This window comes from Charadrius vociferus, unplaced genomic scaffold (genome assembly GCF_000708025.1).
Source record: "Charadrius vociferus isolate BGI_N301 unplaced genomic scaffold, ASM70802v2 scaffold7, whole genome shotgun sequence".
NCBI lineage: Eukaryota > Metazoa > Chordata > Aves > Charadriiformes > Charadriidae > Charadrius > Charadrius vociferus.
In genome coordinates, this window is record NW_009649308.1 from 706,536 (window position 1) to 733,983 (window position 27,448).

The 27,448-nt window shown below is 50.7% G+C and overlaps 1 protein-coding gene across 2 annotated transcripts in view; it reads left to right on the plus strand.

The window, feature by feature from the left end:
• The first annotated feature begins 6,195 nt into the window (after positions 1 to 6,195).
• GABRQ (gamma-aminobutyric acid (GABA) A receptor, theta) overlaps positions 6,196 to 27,448 on the plus strand; it is a 74,065-nt gene continuing 52,812 nt past the window's right edge. For both annotated transcript variants that reach the window (XM_009889250.1, XM_009889251.1), the window contains exons 1-2: positions 6,196 to 6,814; positions 10,891 to 10,979. In XM_009889250.1, coding sequence (XP_009887552.1) covers positions 6,735 to 6,814; positions 10,891 to 10,979 — 169 coding nt within the window. In that variant the 5' untranslated portion in view covers positions 6,196 to 6,734. The remainder of the gene's footprint in view (positions 6,815 to 10,890; positions 10,980 to 27,448) is intronic.

A 27,448-nucleotide genomic window follows, 5' to 3' on the forward strand; every position in this document is an offset into this window, starting at 1 on the left:
GAAAGAGGGAGAAAGAGGAGGTGAAACCGTCCATGCTTCCATGTGGTGCTCAGGAGTGAAATTTTTACTGAGATCCTTGCAGTCCGCCTCGCTGCTGCTTCCAGCACTTTTTGTTGGATCTCCGTGACTCAGACCAGGAGCTTTTACTTCTCTGCTGGCGTAAATGGGAAGGAGCATCCCTAGGGGCGAGAGGTGCTATACCCTATGAAATGAGGATGCCTCGTGGGAGACATGGGCCCAACAGACATAGTCTGTGTCAGAGCAGATCTCTATCGTTAACAATAATGAGCAGGGAGGCATTTTTTGGCACATCTTAACTGTCTGCAGGGGCTGAAGGGCCTTTTCCTTGCCTTGGGTCCTTCACACTGCCGGTCATAATATGAACAGAAATGCCAGTCCAGGAGCTGCCACTCCTAACCACCGCTGTGGAAATGCAAAGAGAAAAAATAAACTTGGGGCCTTTTATGTGCTAATCTCAGACCTGAGCAGGCCTTTGCCACAGATCAGGAGTTTGCGTTTACAGCCCCAAGGTGAGATGTGCAACCGGGATAAGTCTGTGACAGCAAGCAGGGCCAGGCAGGCTGACACCACCGAGGAGCTGGCCCCGATCCCCACGGCAGTCAGTAGCCAGGGGACATACAGCCATACATGTATTCACAAGATGACTATGGCTCTGCATCCCTCAACACGGATGCAGGAATGAATTCACGCCTCCCAGGGTACCACGGCTCCGCTGCAGCTGCGCGTCAGCCCTAAGGCTGCCCTGTGGACCCGACTCACCTGCCTCACCCATCACCAGCCTTCAGGTATGGCTGGAGCAGATTGTCCCTGTGCCACAGGCTCAGCACGGCGTTACTATCACCCTGCAGGTTGTCTGTGTGTGGCAGGAGAAGGCTGTGGCACAGGGAGACCGGCATGCATAGGGCTGTTCTTTCATTGTAGACGTAGGAGCTAAACCTTCTCAACAACCACAGCTATCACAGCATTTCTGTGCTCTCGTAATCAAAGGACCTTCACTTGGCCATACTGTTCAAGTGAAGGAAAGCCCAAACTACACTGTGTCTGCAGCCTCATAAGCTAAAAGACAGGCTGGAATGGGAGCTGGTGCATGAACCCTTCTCCACAGACAATTCTTTCTCCCTTCTCCCCTCACCTTCCATCATCTAGTTAAAGAGATTTGAGCACAGAGGAGATACATGACTGCATGCAAAGCTCGGCTCACCAGTTTGCCCATTCATGGTTCCTAAAAATTTCCACTTAAGCTGGAGAAATCCACACTATCTTCCAAAGTGATGGCAGATCTTTAACTCAGCAAAGATGGGGAACCCTGTACATACACTGTGTCTTTGGGATATTTCCCAAATGGGATATTTCAGGAATATATAACATCTAGAATATGGTGTATCCAAGCAGAGGGGCTCTTGGGCTAATACATTAGAAGTGATTTGTGGGTTAGAGGACATAGAGTTGCCAAAACAACAGTCCCAGCTGTCCAAGCAGTTGCTGGTAGCTGTCAGACCCGTCTGTACCTGGGGCCGTTGACTTGTTGTCTTCTCTTGCCAATGGCTGAGGGTGATTAGGTGGCCCTGTAATTGCTGATGGAACATTTTTGCTTGAGGGAAAAACTTGTGCTGGAACCTAGAGCTGGAATTGCAAAGGCTCTCTGGCTTGGTGAGTTCAGTCCTGGACACAGCTGCATCAGGAGGCAGAGGCTGTGTGCTACACCGAGTGGAAAACCTTCACTTGCACCTGCCCTTACCTATTTCCACCCCATGAGGTACACTAAATTTACTTTCTGGGTGTTTTCCACCTTCCACCTAGGAAAGCCAGGTCTGAGACTGAATATTTTCTCCCTTCCTGCAGGACTTTTATTAAACTTCTGGTTTAGTGCCTGGTTTGTTTTGCTTTCTCTTCTCTTGTCCTTTTTCTGCTTTAGAGGAACAACCATCTTCTGCTGGAAGTCTTTAGCTTGACAGAAGAGCCACCCATCCTGCCGGTGGGGAGGGGGGACCAGGAAGATTTTCCACCTTGATGGCAAGTCCTTAGGAAATGCAGCACTTAGGTGATAGTAAAAAAAGAGCTCCTCGTTCCCTCCTGCTGTGAGAGGGCCACATGACACCTCCTCACGGCAGGAGATGACACAGCTAAATGGTACTGGCGGACCCATATTTTGGACGCTCCCTAGTGCTAGTTCTAATTATGGTATTTCCTAACGTTGGATACTTTCTACTGAAATATCTACCCAGAATCCATTTGCTAAGTGCATTTGCATGCTTGGAGAAGAGGTCTAAAGCATGCCTTGGTGCCGGCAAAGCTCAGCCTCCCTCTCTTTCCCCATTTTTGCTGAAAGAAAGGGACAATCTGATCCACTGCTGCGCTACTTTACTTGTGCAAATCCCTCAGGACAGCACTGATCCTTCCCTCCCGTGCCGTGAACCCAAAGACAGAGGCAGCACACAGATGAAGACAAAGCAAGTGCTCAACTGTTAGACACCATGGGCGAAAAAAAAGGAAAAAAGGGAAAAAGAAAAAAAAAGTAAATGAAGGAAACTGCACTGTGTCTGTAGACCATAAGCCATGGTCTGGAGAGGCTTTTGGCACAACGCTGTCACACTGACTGCAACTTGGAGACAGCAGTGGCCACAGGATAAGAAGGGAGGTCAGGGTGTGGAGCTTGCAGCAGAGCAACAAGTAAGAGAGGAGTGAAAATGAATTATTTAATAGTGGAGGCCAGCAAGCAGCCACAAACACAATCCTCCATGGCCTCTTCAGGGTGATTGCAGCCACAGCATTTCATCTCTAGCAGCCTCTCCCAGCTGCTACAGCTCTTTTTGGACTCAGAATATGAACTTCAGAAAAACCCGTTGCTGGGCTCTTACTGGAGAGCAGATAGACCCCAGCAAGGGAGGGAGACCCAGCATGCGGGACTCTGGGAGGGGCTCAAGGATGCCCATCTCCCAGAGGGCAAGAAACAAACACTTCAGTGAGCATCGTCACATATCAACGTGCATCAGCTTTAATGAGACTCAGCAGAGGTGGGTGACTAATTCCAAAGCAGTCCTTTATTCTTGAACATGGCTTCAGGTAGATTATTCAAGAGCACACAACGGCTTCTTTGAATGCATTCACTGCTAAGCAATTGGCTTTCCAGAGTTTCCCGTTGTGGCTGAGTGGTCAGATAATTCATGTGACACGGTTTTTGCTCCCGACTGGGTGAACTTGCAAGCACAAATGTCACCATTTGTGAGCATAATTTTTCCTCTTCATGTATGCCTCTGACATTTGCTTTTCCACTTACCTTTTTGCCAGTAACACGCACTCACAGCTGGTGGGGGAGAACAGTGCTGAGGGGCCAGAAAAGGGAGTGGAAGGGCCCAGGAGGGGCTAAATGGGGCATCTGGTGCCCAGAGCCTTGGCAGAGGCAAACGTTTCTCATCTCCCCAGGAGCTCCTCCCTGGTACCCAGCAGTTTAATTCGGAATAAGTGCTTCAGAAACACACTGCTGCCAGGAGACTTGTGCTCTGGCAGCAGCAGATGAGGTAAATTCTGTACCTGTACAACGGTCGGCACCCAAGAGGAGCCGGGGCAGCTCATCCCAGGCTCAGGGCTCCTGGTGGTACACATGTACATGGGGACATCTCTCAGGACCCCAGCAGATCTGTGCCCTGGCTGGCTGTGCCCTGCCCTGCAGAGCCAGCCACACCAGCTGAGGCACAAGTGACCACACAGGAGACAAACCGCCCTGTGGAAATGGTGGGACCAGCTGCGTTCCAAGTTGGGGCTGAGCCTGACCCAGCACAGCCCAGATCTGCTGAGCTGGTTCCTCTTCTTCACCAGGCACATGGGGAAACCCTATTGCTTTGGCCCATCTCCCCACAACCCTTTAGCAAAAGGTAAACCCCCCCCAGCCACAGGAATCAGGGGGACCACAAGCTTCTGGGGAAGCTGACGAAGCGTGTCCTGCCCATGACACCAGGGCACGTGGAAGCTGAGGCACGTCCTGAGGGAGTACACCCCAAGTGCAGCAGCCAGCCCAGCGTTGAGGCAGACGGGCAGCAGTTGCTCTGGGCTACGATGCAGCTAAATAGCACCAGCCACGGCTGGATGTCACAGTCGAGTCCCTGCGTCTAACTGCAGCCTGGGAGGCCGCAGCGAGTGGTCTGCGGTGAAAGCCCGTGGGTAGTGTGCTGCATCCCAGACCCTGACTCCGCACACATTCGCTGGCATGTGACAAGTGCCACTTAGATGCTTTGGCCTGAGAGAAAACACAGCGGGAGATCACTGCTCTGAGCTTAACTCACGGAGGTCCGGAGGCACAAGTGTGCTCTGGGCTCTAAACCAAGCAGAGATCATTTTCCACCAGCCTCAGCAGCAGGTGAGAAGACTTTTTCCCCTCCTGTTCTAGCACAGTCTCCTTGTAGATGCAAAACCTTCCCAGAGCCCTCCTTTTCCCCACAAGCCTGGCATGCTGGCTGCCCTCAGGACCTCCCTGCTGTGACGGGAGCCACAGGGTAGATGGCCCAAGCTGTGACACCAGGTCAGTGCATCACACAACCCAGCTTTTCCTTGTTTTGATGTCTCTGCATCGTAATAGCTCAGTCTGGCCTGCAATGGGAAAGCTTTTCAAAATGGTCACTCTCCAGTTCCCTTTGTGGGAGAGGGAGATAGAGAGTGGTGTGCCTCTGGTGAGGAATCCACGAAGAGCCATGCCAAGCATGAGGGAAGGGAGCGTTATGACCCCCAGAGCCGAGGATTTGCCCAGGGCTGGGGCAGATCTCTCTGCAGAGAAAGGCAGGACGAGGGTGCTGCCCTGTGGCCACTGTTCATTGCCCTGTGCCTCTTCAGAGGCATTTTGGCCCTCACCCTGCCTAGCTGCAGCAACACGTCTGCTCTGCCCTCTTGGCCCAGACAGCCTTGGAGAGCATCCACACACAGGTGTCAGCCAGCACCAAGGGAGGGGATGCTTACCTGCTCAGAGGGTCTGCTCTGAGCTGCCAGGGAGCTACCAAGAAGACAGCATCCAGGACGGTCCTGGCACGAGAGCTCAAACATTTCTTCCTTGGGCCACGGCTTCTGCTCTGCATTCAAAGTGCTGCTGGATCTCTTCGTTTTCCTAGGAAAAAATCTTCCGTGGAAATACATTACTGCGATGTAGAGCTCCTTAATTATATACTTTTAAAAGATAAGAATCAGAAGCTGATGCACAGGAGATTGTGACTGTGAAGATTTCGTCTGTTACCATTTCAGCAGGCAAAGCCACAGCACCAGGAGCTGATCCTCAGCAGCATTTCTGGAAGTTCGGGCTCCCTTTTCCCACAGACTACATTGTGCCCATAACAGAGCACCCTCCAGAGAAAGCTGAGCACCACTGCTGAGCTGGGCTTCCCTAGCCTGGGGAAGTCTCCAGTCCCACCAGGGGCTTCAGATCTTCCCCAGGAGGAGGCCACCAGACCACTCTGCCCCATGGCACAGAGAGAGTCTTAGTAAATCACCTTCTTTTTTATCTCTGTGGCTGAAGGAAAAAGCTCAACCTTTGCTGATCTCACTATTTCAGGCATCCACAGCACCCATCAGCGCTTGCAGCTGAGCCACTCTTGTCCAGGCACATCCCCCCACTTGCCAAAATGCCATCACCTTTCCCATCTTCTCCCCTGCTCCCACCTCCCTGGGAAAAAAAGAAAAAAAAAAAAAATCCCCACTGCAAGCCAGCAGGGGTTAATGTTGTCAGCCATGACGTCAGGATCCCAGTTTGCCCGGAGAGTCCCCCTCCCCATCCACAAACTCCCTCTCTCCTCCCCTCCTCTTGTGACTTTGCAATGAGCAGCAAAACTCCACAGGAGCTGCGGCAACAGCACTAGGGAGACATCCAGTCCTCCCTCGGAGAGCAGCTCTTTCCGCAGACAGGGATTTATTTATTTTCTACACATGCATATATGTATTTATTTATTTACCGGGTTGCATTTGTTTTTCCTTTTTTTAACCCTTTCAGAAAAGCCCCAAACCTTCCAAGTGACGAGCCTGAGATTTCCCTAAAATAAAATTAAAATTAAACCCAGCAGAGTGGGGTTGGGTTGCTTCCCCTTCCCCCTCGGAAAATAAAGAGGGAGGGGGGAGCAAGTAGGTAAAATCCAGAATAAAATCATATTGCTAGATAACTCACACCTCCCCCCTCTCTCACACACACACACACACACACACACACGCACACACACACTCTCTTTCTCCTCCTCCTCTGAAGGTGGGTAGCAGGAGCCATGCAACATCTGCAGAACCGGATGGCAAAAGAGCAGGAGGAAAAATAATCCAAGTGGAGTGCTCAGGGGACACTGAGTTCTTTTTTTCTTTTTCTTTTTTTTTATTTTTTTATTTTTTCTTCTTCTCCATCTTCTGCGTACCTGTGAGATTCGATTTCACATTTTGCTGAGCCCGTTTTGGGGCATTTTATTTTTATTTCTCTTGGGATTTTCTCCATTGCCAGAGGATGTCTCTTGTTGAGAGGATGCTGAAAGGAAGAAGAAACGAATTCTTTGACTGGCACTGAAGGAGGGGGGGGGATATTTTTCCCCCATATTTTTTAGTTTTTTTCATTATTCTTTTTCTCTAGGAAATCATTAACTGGGGGGGGTTGGTTTCTTTTTCCCCTCCCCCCCTTTTTTTGGAGGGGGATTTTAGAAGATCCATCCTTCTTTCCCCTCCCCTCCAAAGATTTTTTTTCATCCTTCGTCTTTGTGGAAATGTGGACATTTCAGGGAGACAGATTGAGTGGAATTGTCTCTGCTTTAGCAGCTCTTTGTCTCGCCTGCTGTGCGCAAAGGTAAGGATTGCGATCCCAGGCTGCAGGGACAGGGGGGTTGATACAGGATTCGTTTGTTTTGTTTGGGGTTTTCTCCATCGATCTGTATGTGGGAAAGGGGGGGGGGGGTTCTTTCCCCAAATTGCTTTGCCTGCTGCCTGCTGTTGTTATTTCCCAGTTCGTGTCATTTTAGGGGGAGGAGGGATGCTCATACATGAGATGTGGAGCAGGCTCTCTGCGGACGGAGCCCACCTCGCAGCCCACTTGCAGCATGTCGTCCCCCCCACCCCCACCCTCCTCCTTCGCGACCTGGGGGAAAATGGAAAAAATGAAGGGTTTTGCTGGGGAACATGGTGACCGCAGGCGCCGATGGAGTGCATGGCACCGAGCTGTGTGCATACGCGCCCGGCACAGGGCTGCCGTGGCCATGCCTGTGCCTGCACACACACACACAGTACACACGCAGCGATGCTCACATCCGAGTGGCTGTGCCTGTACCAAAGCCCCGGCTCTGCCCGGTACGGGAGGCAATGCCTACGTCTGTGCCTCCGTGCAGATTTATGGCATGCAACATAATCATCTGTGATCCATTCAGGCACATCCCTGCGTGTGCGCATTCATCCGTGCCCATTCGGGTGCACACACGTGTATCACAACACACCTACAGAGCACAGCACGCTTTACCTGCTCTGCGTGTAGCCGTGTAAGTGTTTGCACTAAAACCCCGCATACTCAAGCTGCAGCTAGTCCTGGTACGTGCCTTGAGCTCTTGGAGCGGTCCAAGCAACCAGAGGGGCAGGCATCCATCCAGCCTGGACAAGGTGCACAGAGCACACCTGTTTGCTCCGACACGGGGGTTTATCCGCTGCCTGCACGCACAGGAGTACCGCTGCCTACTCCTCCTCACCCTCCCTTCTCACACATGCGGACAGGTGGGTTTGTACCTCCCTGCTGACGGCGTGCATGAAGTCTGCTGGGGAGGGAGCTGTGGCATTTCCTTGCTCAGCCATGCACGCTGAGCAGCGCGTCCCCGACGCACACATGCAGGTCCCTGCACAGGCTTGCAGATCTGTATATACAGAGATTTATGTTCCCATAGTTATAAACACGCACATGCGCAGACTCATGCCCACCTTACCCACACCATTCACGCGTGGTTCCACGGTGTATGGACGCACACAGAGGCATGCTTAGGGGCAGTGTCCAAGCAAACGTGTAAGGAGCAATGTCCGTATCAAAAGCCTTTGCTCAGACATGTCCTTTTTTATATCTGCTTATGTTCAGGACTGATATTCACCTATAGTCTGCAGGCATATCTGTGCACACCTTGGAGACAAAACACTCTCCCATGTGCACATGCCTTCAGCTACTCCCACACATCCCAGCCAGCAGCACACTGCACATATATGTAGAGGTTTGGCTGCAAGTGTAGTGTAGATGCAAAGCAGACAGAGTCAGGGACACAGGATTCAAAAATTCAGTTCACAGGCTGGATGTACGTGCTCCCTAAGCGGATGCAGACCCACATTTGCCAGGAATAGCACTTACATGCAGCTGCTCGCCCACAGCTGGGCAAATGCACAATTTGCCTGTTCAGCGGGAGGGATGTGGCTTTTGGGATCAAAAGGAGCACTGAGAGGCAAGAGACCTTGCCTTTAATTGTGATGCCAGTTTGTGCCCTCACTGGGACAAATTGTAGCTGACAAGGAGAAAAGAGCCCCTATATCCCCCTTCCTTCTCTGCCCCTTTCTGCAGGGCCCCTGGCACATTGGTTACTGTCTCTGCCTCAATTTCCTTGCCTATATTAAGGAGGTAACACTGCTTCCTGAGTTTATGCCCTGTGTGAAGCTAAACTGAAGCGTCTAAATCCCTTGAGAAATACATAGTGTCTATATTATGAATATGGAAATCGATGAATATGGAAATCATGTACCTAGGAATGACTGTCTAGAGATGAACAAATGCTGGTGCACACGATTAATCCACAGTGAGCATATATACATAAGCATGCTGCAAAACCTCACATAGCTGCATAGAAATCCACAGGTTCAAGTGGACCTTGCAAGCCTAGACAGTGTTGTGAAAATACCCACCTGTGTGCACCTCTCCTCCCTTTTTACAGTGAATAAAGCAATGCAACGAAGAGCTGTACCCCTGTAAGGTGCATGCTCAGGAATGCAGCTCAGACACTCCTTCCCCCAGCACAAGTGCTGAATGGTTTGTCCATGCACCAAAGCTGGGCCTGGGAAGCGTTCTGTCTCATGTTTGCACATCCCTGTTCGGCTGGGAAATTTCTGCACATACACAGACTGTGCATCCAGAGCCTTAACGCATGCCCAGACTCCCCAGCGGTCCCACATGCCTCCACCCACACCTATACGGAGAGTCTGGGCACCTGGGAACCCAGTCCAAGGCACCCACAAACGCCTGTTTCTGTGCTACAGAATAAAATGTGTCCACAGCCCAGTGTAACCCGACAGAGCGAGATCCGCACCCACAGTCACCTCCACACAGACTCGGATGTGGTCACACACATGTTTGTGCACGTTTCACAGCTGTACCCTTGAGCTCCAGCGCTTTCATGTGTCTGCACGTGTGTGTGCACAGGCAGGGAGTGCGTGCATCCTCCGTGCTGTCAGAAGAGCCTGCATGTCTTTGTGGGGGTGTGTGTGTGTGTGCAGACACACGGCCATGTCAGCGCAAACCCCAGTGTCCGGTGAGGCACGGGGCTGGCTGGCAGAGGTAGTGCGATGCTGCAGCTTTCCAGCTTGACTTGGATGGATGTGGGAGGCGGTGTTGACAGGGAGACATGCTGTTGTGGTGGGTGACTGCAAAGCGCAGCAGTTGTCAGCGGCAGGGTCTCTATTCTCATGCAAAGCAGGGGACGAGGGTGGCACAGAGGCTGGGTTTTCAGGCAGAAAACCTATATACCCCGCAGCACTGAACAGCTTCAGTATTTTTAGCATCCTCTGCTTTCTGGTTTCCCACCTTCAGTTTTGGTTTAGCTCTTGGGCTTTTATTGGAGGGAGCTCCCTTCTTGCTGAAATGGCTGGAGGAGCTGGGTCAGTGTTATGGAGGATGGCCGCCCCCCCCCCCCTTCATGCAAATCAGAGGGTTCGGAGGGAAACGATCGCTGCCCTGGCACAGGGAGCAAAAGATGGACTCTCCTTCCCTGTGTCTGTCTCTTAATTTACGTTGCTAAGAAGTCACGGTGATGCTGTGTGACAGAAAATGAATTTTTGTGTACCAAAGATCAGCTGTATGTTGAGGCCACAAGACAAAATGAGCATTGTTTTTTCCTTTACTTCAATAATATGAGGAAATACCTGGGTCACTGAGAAGCAGAGGTTGCACTGGGATGTGCGACGGTGCAGGGCACCTGCTGGGGGGACACACGTGTGTAGTGGGGACCTCAGTGTGTGACAAGTCCATGCTGTGAGGTGTGAGACCGGGAGCAAGTGCCCGGCGTGGCAGGGGAAGGGGAGCGAGCCCTGTGAGAGAGAGGATGCAGCCGCCCCGTGCACGCCTTGCTGGAACAGAAAGGACCATTTCTGCCTGTGTGCACACGTGTGTGTGTGTGTGTGTGTGTGTGTGTGCACCCACCCACGGGCAGGGCGCAGCGAGGTGCCCCGAGGGTGCAGGTCGGTGCTGGGGAGAGGGTGTGCGTGGTGCACGGTGCCCGCATTGATGGGGGTACCAGCCCGGCGGGACCGCTGGGATGCAGGCAAGCACCAGGAGGGAGTGTGGGGGGGAGGAGTTTGGAGTACCCAGGAGCTGAGTTGGGGTGAACCACAAAAGAGGAGCCAAAATACCTGCTAAGACTCCTGTGGCACCCCCAATGATGGCTTAGGACCCCTGGCAGCCCCGCAGGGCTCGTGTGCAGGTCAGGGGCCAAGAGCTGCACCAGGGACAGAAAATAGGAGTGAGAAATTAAATGGGGGGAGGCTGTACCCATGGCTGGGGTGGCTGTAGCACACACAGACGCCTTGGTGCCATGGCGTGCGAGGGATGCTCTGATGATGTTGCCCAGCCGGGACCCTCTCCGGCAGGGCTGGTGGCGCATGGGATGACGAGGACTCTCTTCTTTTGTTTTTCAGCCCATCCACTGGGAATATTTCTGTGGTGAAAGAGATTGTGGACAAACTGCTGAAGGGCTATGATGTCCGCCTCAGGCCTGACTTCGGAGGTATGGTGATGGCTGGTCGCGGGGAGCAGAGCACGGGGGCTGTGTGCGCTCGCAACACGCACTGATCTCGTGAAATGTTCCCACCTGGCTTCTCCCCCCACACTGTTTGCTAGTCCCATCTCCTTCTTGCCTTCTCCCTCACATTTCTTTCTTGCCTCCTGGTTCTCCCCTCTTCTCACCAGCTCCTCTTCTCCTGCCATAACCAGTTCCTGCAGACAGCTGGGATGTTGTCCATGGTGGGATGTTTCTGGGGACATTTTGCTGGGACGGAAACACTCTGCTTTACCTCTACTTCAAACTTTCCTCCATTGCGGACAACTGGTCACCCTCCTCCACTTCTATTCCCAATGCCAGTTTTCCTAACTCTTTTCCCTGCAGAGGGTTGGGGTTGTCGGTCGTTGGCAGGGCTGTTGGTCTGTCTGCTGAGCTGCCCTCTCAACAACAATACAGGATAAAATATTCCCTGGGGAGCTGGTGGCCTCGCTGCTTGTTCAGTAGGAGATGTGAGGATCTGCAAGTCCTCTCTTGTGTCCTGTGAACAAAAAGTAGAATGGGAAGAGCCTTCTCCTTGTTGTCCCGGTGAAGATGAAACATGAAGTAATCCTTGGTACCATCATATTCCAGGGTACAGTTGAGGTGTGTTTGTTGGAGGGGAGCAGGCAATGGAGAAACACAGCTGACCACCCCGGGGTGGGGGGATTTAGAGGACCTCTGGCTTCAGCCTGCCAAGCTTGGCTGTTTTCAGTCTTTTCTGGGCAATGCTTTTTCCCCCTCATGAGGAGATGTGTGGGGCTGGGGGATCTTCAGCCTGCAGGAGCACAGGAAACACATTGAGATGTCCTTCTCCAGATGACTGCTGGGAAGCACATTCATGGTCGTGCTCTTGAGAGGGAGAGATGCCAGGGCCAAAATCATGGTGATACAAGGGAGGAGTTTTCTCCCAAAAGGCCGGATCCAGAGTTCCTTGAAGCTCAGGGTGGGTGAATATCCCCACTGATTTCATCAGGTTTTGAAGTCATCTGAGTGTATTCCAGTTTCCCATGACCCCATGAATGAACCCGTCTCTCCCTGAAACCTCTGGTTTCCTTGCCCTCACCCGAACCTGCCCCCATCCACTCACCACCCCTTTCCCTTTGGCAGAGACTACCTTCCCTTCCCGCACTCACCATCCCCACCACCCTCCCCACCACGCTCTCACCCAGCATGGAGCTGGGGCTTCCAGGCAGCAGCACCAAGTGCTGCTGGGCTCTGGCATTGTGGAAGACCGTGGAGTGGGGAAGATGCTCATCCCTCAATAGTGCACAGGTCACCTCAGTGCAGTGGGGAACACTTTGGGGAGGTTTACAGCGCTCTGCAAGGAAACAGGGGTTCCCCTTCTCCCTTCTCTCCTTTGAACATGGGATTTGATTTAAGAGCTCTGTCTGGGAAAGATGAAATGTCCTGTTAGCTGACCAGCCCCGATCACAAGAATTGGTGCAGTCACATTTTATGAGGGGGGGAACTGCAGATACAACATAAAAACTGCAAGAAAACCATATTGTAAGCCGTTGAGATGATTATGATACAGTAAAACAGTAGGAGACCTGGCTCCGCGGAGGCACAGAGCAGAGGGGTGCAGTGGGGAGCCGTGAGGTTGGAGGTCCAGCAGCCCAGGTCCATTTCACAGCCTATGTACTCTGATGCCAGGTCCCCAGGGTGTCCATCAGCTCCCCCAGGACATGGACCACCCCTTCCTTCAGCCTGGCCAAGGCAGCAGGGCGCTCGGTGCAGGCGGTGCTGCTGATCCTGCCAGGTCTGTGCGGTGCACAGGCTGGGCTCGGCAGGCACTGCGTCCTTCCTGGGTGTAAAATGGATGGGTTTGGGCAACCGTCGCGTTTCATTTGATTTTACTCTGAATTCCCAAAGTACAAACTGCATTTTCCCTCACTCAAGCAGAGAAATAGGAAGATGATGGTAACCCTCTTTCCTGTACTCATCTCGCTGTTGCCTTTCACCCTTTCTTGTCCTTTCCCCTGCTCGTGAGTGCAAGGTCCCGGGTGGCAGCACCAATGACGGTGCCTTTGGTGCTCAGTGCGCATGGATGCCCTAACCCTCAGCATGTTTGGCACCTTCCCCCTGAGGATAAACTTATCTGGACAAGATTTCCCCTGCAGCATTTACAGATGAAGGAAGGGTGGGCTGAGAAGTGAGTCTGAAGGCTGGAGATCATCAGCATTACAAGCCCAGGGGAAAGGGGTGGAAGTTTCTTTGCACCACTGAGGTCCCCAGAGCTCACCAGTTCTCTGAGATTTTGGGCCAAATCCATTCCTAGGAGAAATCCGGTGGGATCATACCTTGTCCAGCCCTTTTTGGCTTCTAGTTCATCCACAGCCCTGCTGTGCAGAAGGCGAAGTGCCCCCCAATAAATTGTGTGCAGCTGGAAAAGGCACACTTTGGGTAAAGCCCTGGAAACGCTGCGTATGCAGACCTGCCATCTCTCAGGGACGCATGGGACTGGACTGAACCCCAGTCCCAGCACCCTGAGGACTAGGCTGTTCTCCAGCACACTGCCCCACAGCACACCTCGTGCTCCACTCAGAGCCCTTGGCCCTCTGCAGCTCAAAGATGAGGGCATTGATGGCAGGAAGATCAGAGCAGCCGGTCCTGGGCTCCCTGGGGGTGCAGGCAGGGAAAGGTCCTTCCCAGACAGATTGTCATGTGAGAAATGCAACCCACAAAATTGATAAACTGGGCTTCCCTCCCTGCCTCCCTTCTCTGCGCTTTCCCTGCTCGCTTTCCCCATCTCTTCCTCCTACAGGAGTGTTATTTCCTTCTTGCCATCCTTCCCCCACATCAGTGCTTGGTGGCACTCACCCCTGCTCTGTCCCCAACCCGCTCAGCCCTGTGGGCAGGGTACCACCTCCGCATCCCAGGACTCCTCCTCCACGCACCCACTGCTGCTGCCTGCGGAGCAGGAGGGAGCTGGGGACCTTTGGGTGCAGAGGCACTGGAGGAGCCTGTTCCCATGTACCATTTGTGCTCCTTGCTGTAGTGAGGCAGACCTTGCACTTGTCAACCTTTCTAAAAGAGTCAGTGCTTACATGGCAGAGCAGCCCCAGGCTGCCCTCTTCATCCCAGCACCCCCACTGTCCCTGGGATATGGTGCTTCAACGGCTCCGAATGCACCTCACGGCTCCCCAGTCCTCTTTTTCTTTTGAGAGAGAAAGAGAACTCCGACTAATGCCAAAAGGAGGACAGGCCTGCTGGGGATTGCAGTTCACTTTTTAATTTTGAGATGCCTCGTTAGCTCTGGGCCGAGCTGAGTGGCTGAGAAGCGTCAGCCACTCACTCTCCTCCCCTCTCCCCCACCCCCTTGGAAATCCATTAGGCCGATGAGCAGGTCGGCTCTCAGGGGTGGTGCTGTGGCAATGAGTGCGACTCGCTCATCTGGGGAGCTGGGCTGAATGGAGGGACACACGGGAGAATGGGGGAAAGTTGGACCCATGTGGAGGTGATGGAAAAATCTGGGAGCAATTCCTCCAGAAAGCCAACCCAGGTCAGCAGGGGCAGTTGAAGGGGGAGAAGCGCCAGGTGAGATGGAGTGGAGGGGCTGGCGCTGAAGGGCCAGCAGGTACATCAGTCCTTGGGGCACAGGTGACAAACCCTTCCAGCATGGAGAGCCTTGGACAGTCCCTTCTTACTTCTCAGCCACAGTCCACCAAGCCTTAGCATAACACCACAGGTTGGAGAGATGTCGGACAGTGGCAGCATGGGACAAAACCCAGTTTTCATGGGCTGAGCAAGGAGATGGCCTGGGACTGAAAGGGCAGGGTGGGTTTAAGGGGTTTGGCCAGGACTGTGGTGGGGATCTTGAGCAGTCTCGGAGGAGGGATCTGCAGGGTAGGAGGAAGATCCAGGCAGGGCTCTTGGTCTGCTGCAGAGGCAGATCTCTGTCCTGGTGCTGCAAGATCGGCGACGATGCAGAGTAAGGTCTTTTGGCAGGGTGTGCTGGGGAGCCCGCTGGGCTCTGAGGGAGCAGGGCAGCATATCTCACAGGGACATCAAATCGCGGGTGGGTGTCATCCAGCTGGCCCTGGCCTGGGGGATGGGCGATATGGGGGGCAACGTTCAGTGGGTAAGTTGCAAGCCAGGCTGCAGTAAGGCAAGCTGGATGCTCACGATTTCGGACTGGATGAGCAGGGGATGCTGCAGATCAGGTCTGGGAAGCATTGCAGTGCCACGGGTGGGGAGGAGAGGGAGCTTTCAGGGCAGCACCCTGGTTCTTTTAAGTGCTCTTAGGCACTTACTTTCAGAAGCATTAGTTCCATAGGAGGAAAAAAAAAAAAAAAATCCAGAAAGGAAAGAAAGCAAACTAAGACTGTATTGCCCCAGGGTAGAGAATGCAATGAAGGAATGGCAGGAAGATCCCACTTGAGCTCAGTGACTCAGCTGCTCTCTCTTGGAGCAACATTTCCAACCCAAAACTTTGCAAGTTTCAAGTAGACGGCTCTGCTTCCCAGGAGTGGATGGAAAGGGGACCCTCTATGGTTTTCCAGCATCATTTACAGGTCTTGTTAGCCAAAAGCAAGGTGAGGGCATCCTCTGATCCTTGCTTCCAGCTCACCTAGAGTGCAGGGTTCCTAGTGTTTCTCCTGGGTGGTGTGCACAGTGAGAATGCCTGGTGAAAAAGGAATGATCGGGAGCCCCTCAGGATTACACAGCAAATCCTATGTTTCCATGCCTGTAGGTCCAGCAGCTTTCCCTGCCCCATTTTTAATTCAAACTTTCCAAAGGAGAATTAGCTCTTTGAGGGTCTTGGATTGAAATGAGCCTGTGTCCTGCTCCTCATCTGCTCGGTGGCACAGAGCTGGCTTCCCAGCTCTCGTCACCCTCTCCCAGTCTCACAGCTCTCCTTTGACACCCAAACCCTGCCTTAGCTGCAATATCTTGGCCTCCCTCCTTTCTCTCCCCTCCCCCTCTTGCCCTCAGCCCCTCTCTGTTCCATCACACCTGCACACCCCTGGGGACCCAGCCTGCCCCCAATTCCTGCTTGTTCCCCCAAGATTCTTCTTCAAAGGCTACTCCAAATTCAGTGGACCTGGGGATTAAATCGGCAGCCCTTTCCTGCATAACAGCATCGCTTGAAACCTAGAATTGTAAAAATAAATGATTGCTGATGCATAAAGTGTTGCGGTGAAGCATCGCCAGTAGTTCAGGGCTCCGAAGCTGGCGGGGCTGGCAGGCTGAGCGGCCGCCTTGGCTGGCACGAAAGCTGCAGGAGGTGGAGGGGGGGGCCCGAGGCCTGGCCCACCAGCCCTGGGTGGCTGGGAAACAGCTGGTCTTGGTGGTTGTGTACTGGAAGGAATAGGAATTGGGTTTCTTGTTAAGGCTTCCCAAAAACGTCCCTTGTTTTCCACCGCGTATAAGGCTTAGCCACAGTGGTTGTGTTTTTCCCATGCAGCTAGCTTGCTTTGGCTTTTCGAAGGGGAGGGGGGAAATTTTAGGCAAAATGATTCAGAAATTTCTGAGAACAAGCTGAGGCATGTATGCTCTGGGTCTTTTTCCTCTCCTGAAATGTTGGGAGGTGAACTGGCAGCACGTCCAGCAGGGCTGGCCCAGGTGCACGCGTAGCCGGCGGGTGCCCAGGGCTGCCAGTGCCCCGGCCGGCACAAGAGCTGAGGCCCCACCACCTCCAGTGCCGACGCAGCATCCCAGGGTGGTGGTGCTGCTGCAGGAGGACCAGGGTGTGGGGGCGGGATGGGACAGCCCTGCAGGGGTGTGGGTGCTGGTCCTGGGCTACCTGCCCCAGGGGCAGTAGGAGCTGCAAACCTAGCTTTCTAGGGCTTAGTCCTCTGCTCTCCAGTTCTCTTCCCTTCTGCGTCTGTGGCAAAAATATTTAAATCTCAGAGCAGCCAGATTCAATTTTTCCTATGCTTCTGAGATGCGTTGAGCCAAGAGTTTTGCACGCTTTGGGGCAGGAAATTGAGACTTAGCAGGAAGGTAGTCCTTCTGCCATGGCCATCTACCTCCTTCACTGTCCGCAGGAGAAATTGCCCAAAGCTGGACACAGGGTTTACCTGAAATGCTGCACTTCACAGAGCCTTACTACAGTGGGAAACATCACTCTTCCTTCCCTATATCCAGGCAGGGCTGAGGAGCAGTTCTGGATTTGAAAGTACAGGGGTGAATAAGGGTAAGAGAGAAGGAAAGGAGTAAATTGAAGAAGGAGAGGCAGGAGCTGTCTGGAGAAGTCTTCAAACTTCAGTGTCACCTGGGGCCCAAGAAAAGGTGGGTATGCCACCACAGCTGCCAATAGTCCCACTTTCCTTCCTGAGAAAAGAGTGTTAAGAAAAGGATGTTCTTGGTCAGTAAAATTGGCTGCAGCTGTGCAGCACCCACTTCCTCCCCCATTTATGTGACTTCTGGCTCCATACCATGGGTCACATCCTCTCTAGGGCTAATCCAGAAGGAAGATGACAACCTCCTGCTGTTGTGTCTTATTTCATTAACTGAAGTGGCAGGAAATGAAAGGATCCAGTCCTTCTTGGGACATATGTGGATGTTAACACATTGCCACATGATGGAATTTCTATTTTTTTTCACTTTGCTCTTTTTATAGGAAATACATACTGTGAAAAGGACTTTGAGGCTGTAAAGTCAGACACTCAGGACTTCAGAAAAGTCAGAATTGGGGTTGCTCCCTGGATCTGTATTTGGTCCCTTTCTGAGGGCGCACCAGAAGGCAAGGTCTAACGGTCGCTTCCTCCTGAACACTTCTACAGAGCACACACGAGATGCCATGTACACATGGGGCTGCTCTTTCTTATTCCCTTCGTTCAAGAGGGAGGCAGGCCGGGAGTGTGACGATGGGGGCTAGCTGAGGTGGTCACTGCAGGTGATTAGGACAAGTTGAGCCAGACTGGAGTGAGAGGCACGTGTGATGCAAAGCCGGGAACTGAGCAGGCACAGACCATCTTGGACTCGTGCTTTCTTGAATGCTTTGTATTCAGACCTGCTCATAACACAGAATTAGCTGTTTTTATAACTGTTGTCAAGCACACCAGTACAGCATGAACATGTTCACACCTCCCCTCCAAGGAGTCAAAACTATCCCCTGCTGTGGGGTGCCCAGCCAAAACACCTGATTTTCCAGAATACTTAGCAGCATTGTAGTCAGCACGCAGCATGTTCAAAGCACAGCTCCTATTGATTTCAGCCACAGCTGTGAGTGCTCAGCCCCAGTGCCCCAAGAGAGAGACATGCAGAGTTCACGAAAACCTGTGAGGTTTAGGTGACCTGTGTAGGGAGGAGCATGTAGGAACCCCTGTGATACATCCAGTCGTGGAGAACAGGACTCAGCTACACAAACATCTTTCCATTCCTGGATGCCTCCTCCTCACTCACCGCATGGCTATCAGCTTCTTCAGCAAATCAGGCAGGGACCCCACTGTCAGCACTATCCTCTGGTATATAATCCTGCGTCATCCTCAGAGCAAATCCATCCTCTATTGAACAAGGAAAAGGAATGAACAAGGATCCTGTGGACTGTTTAATTAAGAACTGGCTCTGTAACATCCATTCAGCAGTGGGCATGCTTCCACCTAACTTTCATCCATTTTGTTTCCGCCTGGATTTTTTTGAGTGCAATAATATTTTAGAATGTTAGATCAGACCCTTCCTCCGGCGTGATAGAGCTTGCGAACTTCTTGCTGCATGCTGAACATATTTGTGCATTCATCTGTGGCCCCACAAGATCCTTATTATCCTCCTTCAGAGATGGGAAGCTCTGACAGAGAGCGGTGGAGGGAATTTTGGGTGGCACGATGAAGACAGCATGAAGATGGGTTCCCCGGAGTCTCAGCCCGGGGTCAAATTGGACTTGGGTTTCTGCGCAATCTGCGTGCCTGCCTTAGAGCTGTGCTTGGTACTACCAAGCGCGGTTTTCTGGATTTGGTATCCGGCGGAGGACATGAAGCCTTGCTGTCATTCATTAAGCCGCTGTGCTTTCACAGAGAATGGAGGAGATGTTGATTCTCCTGTCTGTGCCAAATCCCATGTAAGAGAATTGCATCCGGCTGCCCTCCTCTTTCCTTTTCACCCTTGGCTGGTGCAGCCTTTCCCCGCCGCTCTGCTCCACCCCGACACAGCCGCTTTCCAGCGCTGCTGGAGCTAGTCCACGGCAGTGCACCGCGGCTAATGAGGGGCTCCGAAATGTCTCTCTAAACGAAAGATGTCATCACCATTTTAACAAAGCATTTATTCCATGAATTTTGCCTCTTTTCTTAGTCATAGATTTTTTATGACCCAATACAATGCATTCAAGTTATTGATTAGTAGAATAATTCCACTACTTCTTAATTAATTGATTAAAAGCAGATTGTTTTTTATAGCCAGTCTGGAGGATGTTTGCCATCTCACCTGGACCCATCTTTCTCCTTGACTAACATCTACATAACACTCACCATTTCCGAGACTATTCCTGCCAGTAAACTTGCCTTCGAGGGACTGCCACTGAAAGCAAAATGTAAAAAGAGTGCAAAACCCATTAGTACAAGTCCTTTTGATTACTCAAAATGTATTCTCGCAGCCCTAGAGCTGTTCATCAGCGCAGCTTTACATATCTGCATTGTTCATTTCCTGAGTCTCCCAATATCCCAGTTAGGCAGAAAAATGTTTTTAACCCACATAGCACAAAATATAAAAGGCAAGGGATATGCTGTAGTTTTACTGCTACATGAAAGACAGGCTGTGTGTGCATGCCACTTTTCTCACCTATGTCTGGTTCAAAGAAAAAAAAAGTTGGAGGCTACTAAAGTGTCAGGCTGAACTGATGTAACGCAGTTCCTCAGCAGTAGTGACAGCATTTGGTGCGGAAGTCTGTAAGATCCATTCCTGCGGATAGCCCTTGGTGGGGTTTGTTAAGTGTCTATTTATATCTTGATATTTCATGTGAAATATCATGCACTTGTTAAAACATGGCTAGAAACATGGACAAGACAAATGATGTGCTTAATGATGGCATAAAGCCCATTAAAGGAATTCACATACATGCGAAAAAGAAATGTTGGACAGTGGAGCCCTATAGCACGAACAGATCTGTCACATAAACAGGTGTTCGGGAGATGCCGTGATTGATCCTGTTCCCATTAAATGGAAAGAAACAGAGCTCTTCTCAGTCAGCCCTTCCTCCCGGGCTGGAGGAGCACCACTGTTTGCTTTGAGCAGGGTATGAATTTCAGGCTGGTTTAGAGAACACTGATCGTGAGTTCCTATAGGCTATTCTTCTGGTTTTGGCACTTATCCTTGGTTCTGTGACACAGCTAAAAACTCTCTTTCTTCTCTGATCTTTCCCCCCTCCCCTTTCTGCTTCTCCTGCTCTTTGCAGTCCTGCAGGAATAGTACTGTTAAGTAATTGTACACTTATAGATGTCTGTGCTCGTGACAGGGGTGAGCCTCAGCCAAACCTACCATGGCTTGAATTTCCCTCCCTGGACCTCAGGACCTCTTACTTCGAGTCTAGGATGGCTCTGAGTATAGTTATAGTTGGAAAAGAGCCTCTGTAAAAATTACATCTTGTTGTTCCATATTTACTCTCCCTCAGTGGTTTCCATGTCAAATTTGCTCAGTTTACCAGTCAAAACAAGATATTTCTACCTGCCAGCTCTGCCAGCTCAGCCTGGGCTCTGGAAATCAAGCTGTGCTCTCTCTGCTCTGGACATCATCACCAGCCAAAAAGGATTCTCGAATCAGGGCTGCGCTGGATGTGATTTTGATTATGCACAAATATAATTTGTTCTCAGGTAGTATTACGGACTCTGTGTGACAGATAGCAGCAAGGCTTCTGTGCTGTACAAACATTGACTAACAAATTTTCCCCACTACCTGTGGGATGATGGGCCACTGCTACGTCCATTTTACATCTAGGGAACACCGAGAGAGGGCAGCTTGTTGGGGATGTCACAGAAAACCCGTGACAGCACAAGGAATAGCACTGGGAAGTTCTGCTTCCTGCTGTTGCTCTTTATTCAAGAGAACAGACTTGAGCACCTTCAGTGCTGTGGTCCCCTGCTTGGTCACCAAACCATGACCTTTCCTTCGGCTGCGGCAGCCTGTGAAATCCCCAAAGGGAACAGGGAGGTGAGCCCTCTTCTTGCTGCAGAGAAAATGGAAGGGATATAGCTATATGAAAGGCTCTCACGTGCAATGGACATTATTTTTTTTCACAAATAGTTCCTGTGCTGGTGGATGAAGCAGGAGGGAATTCCCCCCCACCCTTTTCAGAAAACCTGAAAATTTGATCATTGGCTAAATATTTAAAAAAATTATATGTGTCAGATAATATATTCACTATGTATGATCATGTCATATAGTAGAAAAAGTGTGAAGAGTGTCCTGGCTATTGCATCTTCCAACCTTCACTCTTCTTGTGCTTCTGTAATAAATCTCATCACAGGCTGTCAGCAAGAAGGGACACCAGAGCCTTCCCTGTCTTAGTGCAAGACTCTGCTCTCTGAGTCTGCAGGGTCATTTCAGCCACTAAACACCGTGGTGGGCTTTTATCTACTACACAGACCAACCCCTACCAGGAGCAATGACCTTCCTCTTCCACAGGTTGTAACAGCAGCTGTGCCACTGAACCAGGATGAGTTTTCTGATCAGGAGATCTTTCCAAACACACCTCCTCAGCTACCAGTCAGCTTCCTGGTGTTCTTCTTGCTCTTCACTTACACATTTGCCACAGCAAGACAATCCACCTGGAGGCTTCTCTCTTTAAGGACCTTTGCATTAGTGAGACCACAGCAGATGACTCCTCCAGGTTGGGGGAAACTTGAGGCATGGGAAAAGCCAGGTTTGGGGGCTGCACCAGGCAGTTCGGCAGGGAATATGTAAAGAAGGGGGCTCCCCACTGCAGGGGGCAAAGCTCTGGGTATAACAGCAGAGGCTGTCACACCAGGAGAGGATGCCACTCAGGTTACGGGTGGGAGCTTACTGGTGGGACATTGTCACCTGAAGAAGGAAACCTCCTCCAGCTGGGGAGAAGGTCTGCAGGAAAGCCCACTCTGCTGGCCTCTGGGGAAGGGGCTCAGCTTGGTAGGAAATTTTTGGAAGTGCAGGAGAGGGTAGACTATGAGCTGAATTTTTCTTCTTATGCTCCTTTCATAGCAAAAATAGAACATTCATCACAAGTTCCCCTACATGTTTTTCTTCCCTATTGCACACTAGCTCCTTGCTCGTATTTGAAGCTAGAGAAAAAAAAAAAATTGATGAGTACTCAAGTTAATAATGCGTGGTTATTATGTTGATGAATTGCTGGAGATGAATATATATGTAAAAGCTCTGCAAGATTCGCTCATCCATGCATCCTGAGTGAAAGCAATTATTTTGGTGAACAAATGGCAGTTAGTTCTATCTCTTAATAAGAGGCGCTTGGGGTAAAAGGTAACTGGGTAACTTTTGTCCTGTTGAATTTCCAGGACACTTTTGCAAACCGATCATTACTGAAATGATGGAAACACCAGTGCAAGCGTCAATCTTTCAAAAGTGACCAACTTACAAACTTGAATTCTTCTTCCTACAAAACTCTTGCAATTCTCAGCCATCGCTGAATTTTGTAAGATTTTCTCCGTCTTGAGACTGTGGAGAAAAAGCAGAGCCACCTGAACAAGGCACATCCAAAAGACTCAGAACCTGGGAGGTGAAAACATATAATCCCATGTATAACATTTGGAAAGGGGGAGGCTTGTTTGTGTGTGTTCTTTGCTTCTCATGATTTCTAACTCAACTCATGATTTTAATGTGAATGTCATGATATTTTCAGGCCTGACTCACTCCTTTTTTTTTTTTTTTTCAATACTTGCACTGTAAATTGTCCTGACTGTCACTAAGCATAAGCCTTGGGCACCAGGTGACCTCAAAGCTCTGCCCCTGAGCCCTTCGTAGGGTAAGGAGAGAACTGGGTGCACAGTATGGGGACGCGGTGGTGGGAGACATCTGAAGCCAGCGTTAACAAAAGCCCTAATAACAGGCTCTGTCGGGAAGGATAAGGGAGGCACCGGGAAAGGGCTATATCTCCACAAAGGACTTGACAGAAGTAGCAAGAAAGGAGTGACCTTTTCTTCCTTGGAGACCTAAGCCACTGACTTTGTGCTGTGTTGGGGGACGAAAGATCATGCCCAGCACCATCAAAAAATCATCTCATGGAGGTATGGCAAGGGGGCCACAGCAGGGCTGTCCCCTGCTGTTCCCGGATGTCCCAGCCCTGATTTCAATATTTGTGCAAGTTTGGCACATCCTGACCTGGCCGTCTTATTTCTTTTCTTTTTTCCCCGCATGCTGCGTGTGTCCAACTGGATTCAATCCAGGAGTTAGATTCTGTGGTATCCTTTAAAGACAAGAGTCCGTAAACAGTGATGAGGAGGTGTGACTAACTCATTAAAAATTGAAAAGGGGGGGGGGGGAACATTTTCTTGATATCACTTTGATAAAAATGACAAGTCCAGATATTTTGTTGTTGTTACAAATACTTCCAAGATGGAGTAACAGATTTGATATGAACAGAGAAGCTTGCGTTAACCCATTTAAATTAATTTCGTTCGGCTCATTTTCGGCTAAGGCGATTAGATGGCTCAGGATTTGGTAATGTGTGAGAGTGTTTTCCCAGACAGGTCACATATTCAAGTACAGGCCAGGTCTGCGGTGGTTTGGGGCATGATACTTCCAGTTTACATAAGAGAGAGGTTCCTCCACATAGCAGACGTTTATCAGTAAGGTGCCAGAAAAGCCCAGCACTGAAAAGGTGGGTCAGGACCTTTGTGCCCTGGGTGGGCAGATGAGAAGTGAGACAGACTGTTGGGCAACATGGCAGAAATCTCCACAGCTGCCAGCTGCTGCACAGGAAAAATTGTTAACTGGATTCACCTGCATGCCACCATGCCAGCCCCACCTGAGGGGAGTGGGGGGCCTGTGGAAGGAGGGAACTGGGTGGTCGGATCCTGTGTCAGTCTCCTGCAAGCACTGGGATGGGATGAGGTGAGATGGGATGTCCCACATATAGCACCACCCCTGGCACTAGGAGCTGTTGGGCTGTAGGTAGGAGGAGTGTGCTGTGGTTTCTCCAGGTAGTTTGGTGCACTCCTACCTCCTGGGCTGCTGTAAGGAGTGTCATGGTGCTGTCGGGGTCCCAGAAGTAGGGTTTCAGCCCTAATCCTGCTCAAAAATCTATGTGCATTTGTGGACCTTGTAGCACTGGAGCTTGTGCAGGAATCCAGTGTTTTGGGTTGTAAAGAGGGTTTTCCAGGCTGTGAGGGAGCCCTGGGAGTGAGTCTGCTCTGAGACTAACCTGGTGAGATGGAGATGCAGCAGAATGGGGCAGCTGCCTGCGCTGAGGCTCGTGGTGAGTGTGCTGTGGTGGCAAGCTGTAGGGATGTGATTAAATACCCTGCTCCCTTTTGCATGTTTACCTATAGGGTTCAAAATACTTCACATCTATGTGTAATCCTGTCTGAGGATCTGTCCTCTTTGTGCCTTATAAAGCAGGGTAACAGGCGGTGGGCTAGGAAATGAGGAGCAGCAGGGTGCCAAGGGCTTCTGAGCCTGCCCAAGCTCTGGGAGTGGTGGCTCTGGGAGTGCAGAGAAGTGCCCAGACTGGCTGTGAGGAGATGGAGCAGAAGTGAGCTCTGAGGGCCTGAGTAAAATTAAAAGGGCTGGACTCCTCCTGAGTCCCCCTCACCTTCCCAGGCGGGCAGAGCTGTGTCCCACAGCTGCACTGGCAGGGCCCACAGGGGAGATGCACTTGCCTGCCAGGATCCTGACAGAGGTAGGAGGGAAGTCTTCTCAGGTGGAGAAATGTGGGGGTGGCTGATCAGTGTGGGTCTGATGCTTCAAATTACCGCTGGGGAAAAAAAAATGCCTGGCTTGTGTTGATCTGCTGTCAGTCTACAATATATGCTTGCTTGGGAAGCCCTGTCACCATCCTGCTACTACTCTTGGTGGAGAATAAGAGCTGGAGGCATCTGGGATGCTCAGTGCCTCTGCTTTTCCCAGGGTTAGCTCGGTGTAACCACAGGGAAAAGCAGCGTTTCATAGAAGTGCCCTGCTCTGCAGGCAGGGATGTAAAAGAAAACACAAAGTGTGTGCCCTGCAGACTGCAAAGCCAGGGAGCTGCTCTGCGTGGGTGCCTTGGAGGACACTGGGAAGAAAGTCCCTGGAAGGGGAGGGCAGGTGATCAGTCCTTGCTCTGGCAGCACATTGTACCAGGAGGTTGGGGCATTGCCTGCATCTCCTGATGGTCAGATCTGGATCTGCCTTCTGCAGTCACTCTGCTCCGACAAAGAAACTGGTGGTTGTATCAGCCCTGCAAAGGAAGCTGGCTGTGGTCTGAGCTGGGTGTTGTCTGCTTCAAGGAATGGATGGTAGTTGGGAATTGGTGTTCCTGGTAATGTTAGTCCTAAGTATTGATTGCTTGGGCCCTGCTGGTGGTGCCAGGCTGATAATGATCAAGTCTGGTAAGGCGATGCAGTTGTGTATGTCTGTTAATGAGAGCAAATACGCAGTTTGACAAAGCTGGGGAACTTATTTTCCTCTCACTTTGCTGTAACCTTACCAAGTGTGCATCACCTAGGCAAGTGATATGTGTATGGAAGGCTATCTTCATCACTGAGGATGAAACAGCGTTAAAAATCCATCTCCTGAATATTGACCTAGGCCTCTCCCAAGAACAGATGGTATTCTGAGTAGTCAATGTGCTTTCTTAACGCTGAAAGCCCTGTGTGTGTATAGGTGCTTTGCTGAACGGAGTCCACCAGTAGTACAGATGCTGTAAGGGTTTGTGTCTATTCTCTTGTTCCATTTTTAAGCCTGTACATTTGAGACCTTGTTTTTATTCAGCTTGGGTAGCTGTCTACCAACATCTTTTAAAATCAACCTTGATTTAGCTTTCTCTGTAATCCTTCAATACCTCTGGGACAACCTTTACACTGTTTCTGCAGCCAGTTGATTGTTCTCTCTCACTTCCAAATTTCCATGGGATATTTGCAATATCCCACGCTAATACCTACTAATCCATTAAAAATACCCATGAGAAAGATTAGGTAATCCATTGTGCCTCACAGACTGTGCTCCTTAGCTCTCTGCTTTCCCTGGAACAGTCACAGAATGAGTGCTACATCTGCATCAGGAAAACATTGTTCCTCCAAAAGGATCCCTCAGCACTGGCTCACAAACAAGCACAGCTTGCTTGAGAAAATCCTCTTTATCTAGTCAGATCTACAGGGACAGCTTCTTTTGACAATGTGCTGGAAATGTGGCTGCCATTATCAAGGTTAACCTGTGTGTTTGCAGAGAGCATCGCAGGATAGCAGTTCTTGAGTGGTCAGTTCTGCCTGCTCTGCAAGTGCTGTGTCTCTTGGCTCCTTGCTGAAGAATTGGCCTCGATACTTCCTTGGAGGAAAGCCTGTCTCTTACTAAAGCTCTTGATTTGTTCAGTGTTTGGATATTCCCAGGTTCTGCTCAAGAGCTACGCTATGGTTGTACCCTCCCTTAGATGTTCCATCAAACCTGTGTGCTGTCCTTGAAATCGCCATCTCAGTGAGAGCTTGCTCTAGCTTTTCATTTCTCTTGGGAAATCCCTAGTATTCCCCCTTCTTAAATGAAAAGTACAAACTCGGCCATCTGACCAGAGGAAGGGAAAAGCCAGGCTATTGGGAAAGCAGAATGGTACAGGCTGGAAATCCTCATTAGCCTCTTTTCACAAGGTATTGCTGTGTCTGGTCAGATGTGGATGGATGGCAAGCCTAGCAAGGTTAGGCACAATCTTCTTCTGTGCGCAGGCTCAGTGGCTTAAAAAGTGCCAAGCCCTCCCTGAAGAAATATGGCAAAATGCAAGAAACCTGTTAGGCAGAAGAAACTGTTTTCTGCCAGACCTAGTTGAAGACTAGCTGCAGTCTCCACAGGAATCGGTGGTGGTACATACCCCTTCTGCCCCTGCAAACAGAGAATCTGTGGGGAAGTAGCAGGCACCAACAGCCCCAGATATGATGGAGACCAGGGCCCTGTCTTTCAGCTCCAAAATATCATGGTTGCTTTATGTAGAGGAGATTCCTCAGCAGCAGCAAGTCCCTCGTACTCCCCGTTCCCCTACAGACACGAAGGCAATGTCATATTTTTCTGACTTGCCGTGAGACCATCGCTTTTTCTGGTAATGTACAACAGTGGCCAAAAGCATAATGTCATGGTATGCTTTGCTCTTTTAAATCAAACAGATGTCATGGAGTGACCTGCTAAGGGTAGGGGAAAAGCTTTGATACCAGCCTCTGAATGTGTTTGTTCCCGATTGTCGTGCTGAGCCTGGCAAGCTTAGTGCACAGCATTGGCTGCAGGTGGGGGAGAGGCCATGGAAATAAAAGTAGAAAAACAAGTGGAAAAATGGTCAGAGAGTGTTTACTAGGTATTTAAACCTAGATTTTGTTGGAAAATTTTTAAATAGGGTCTTA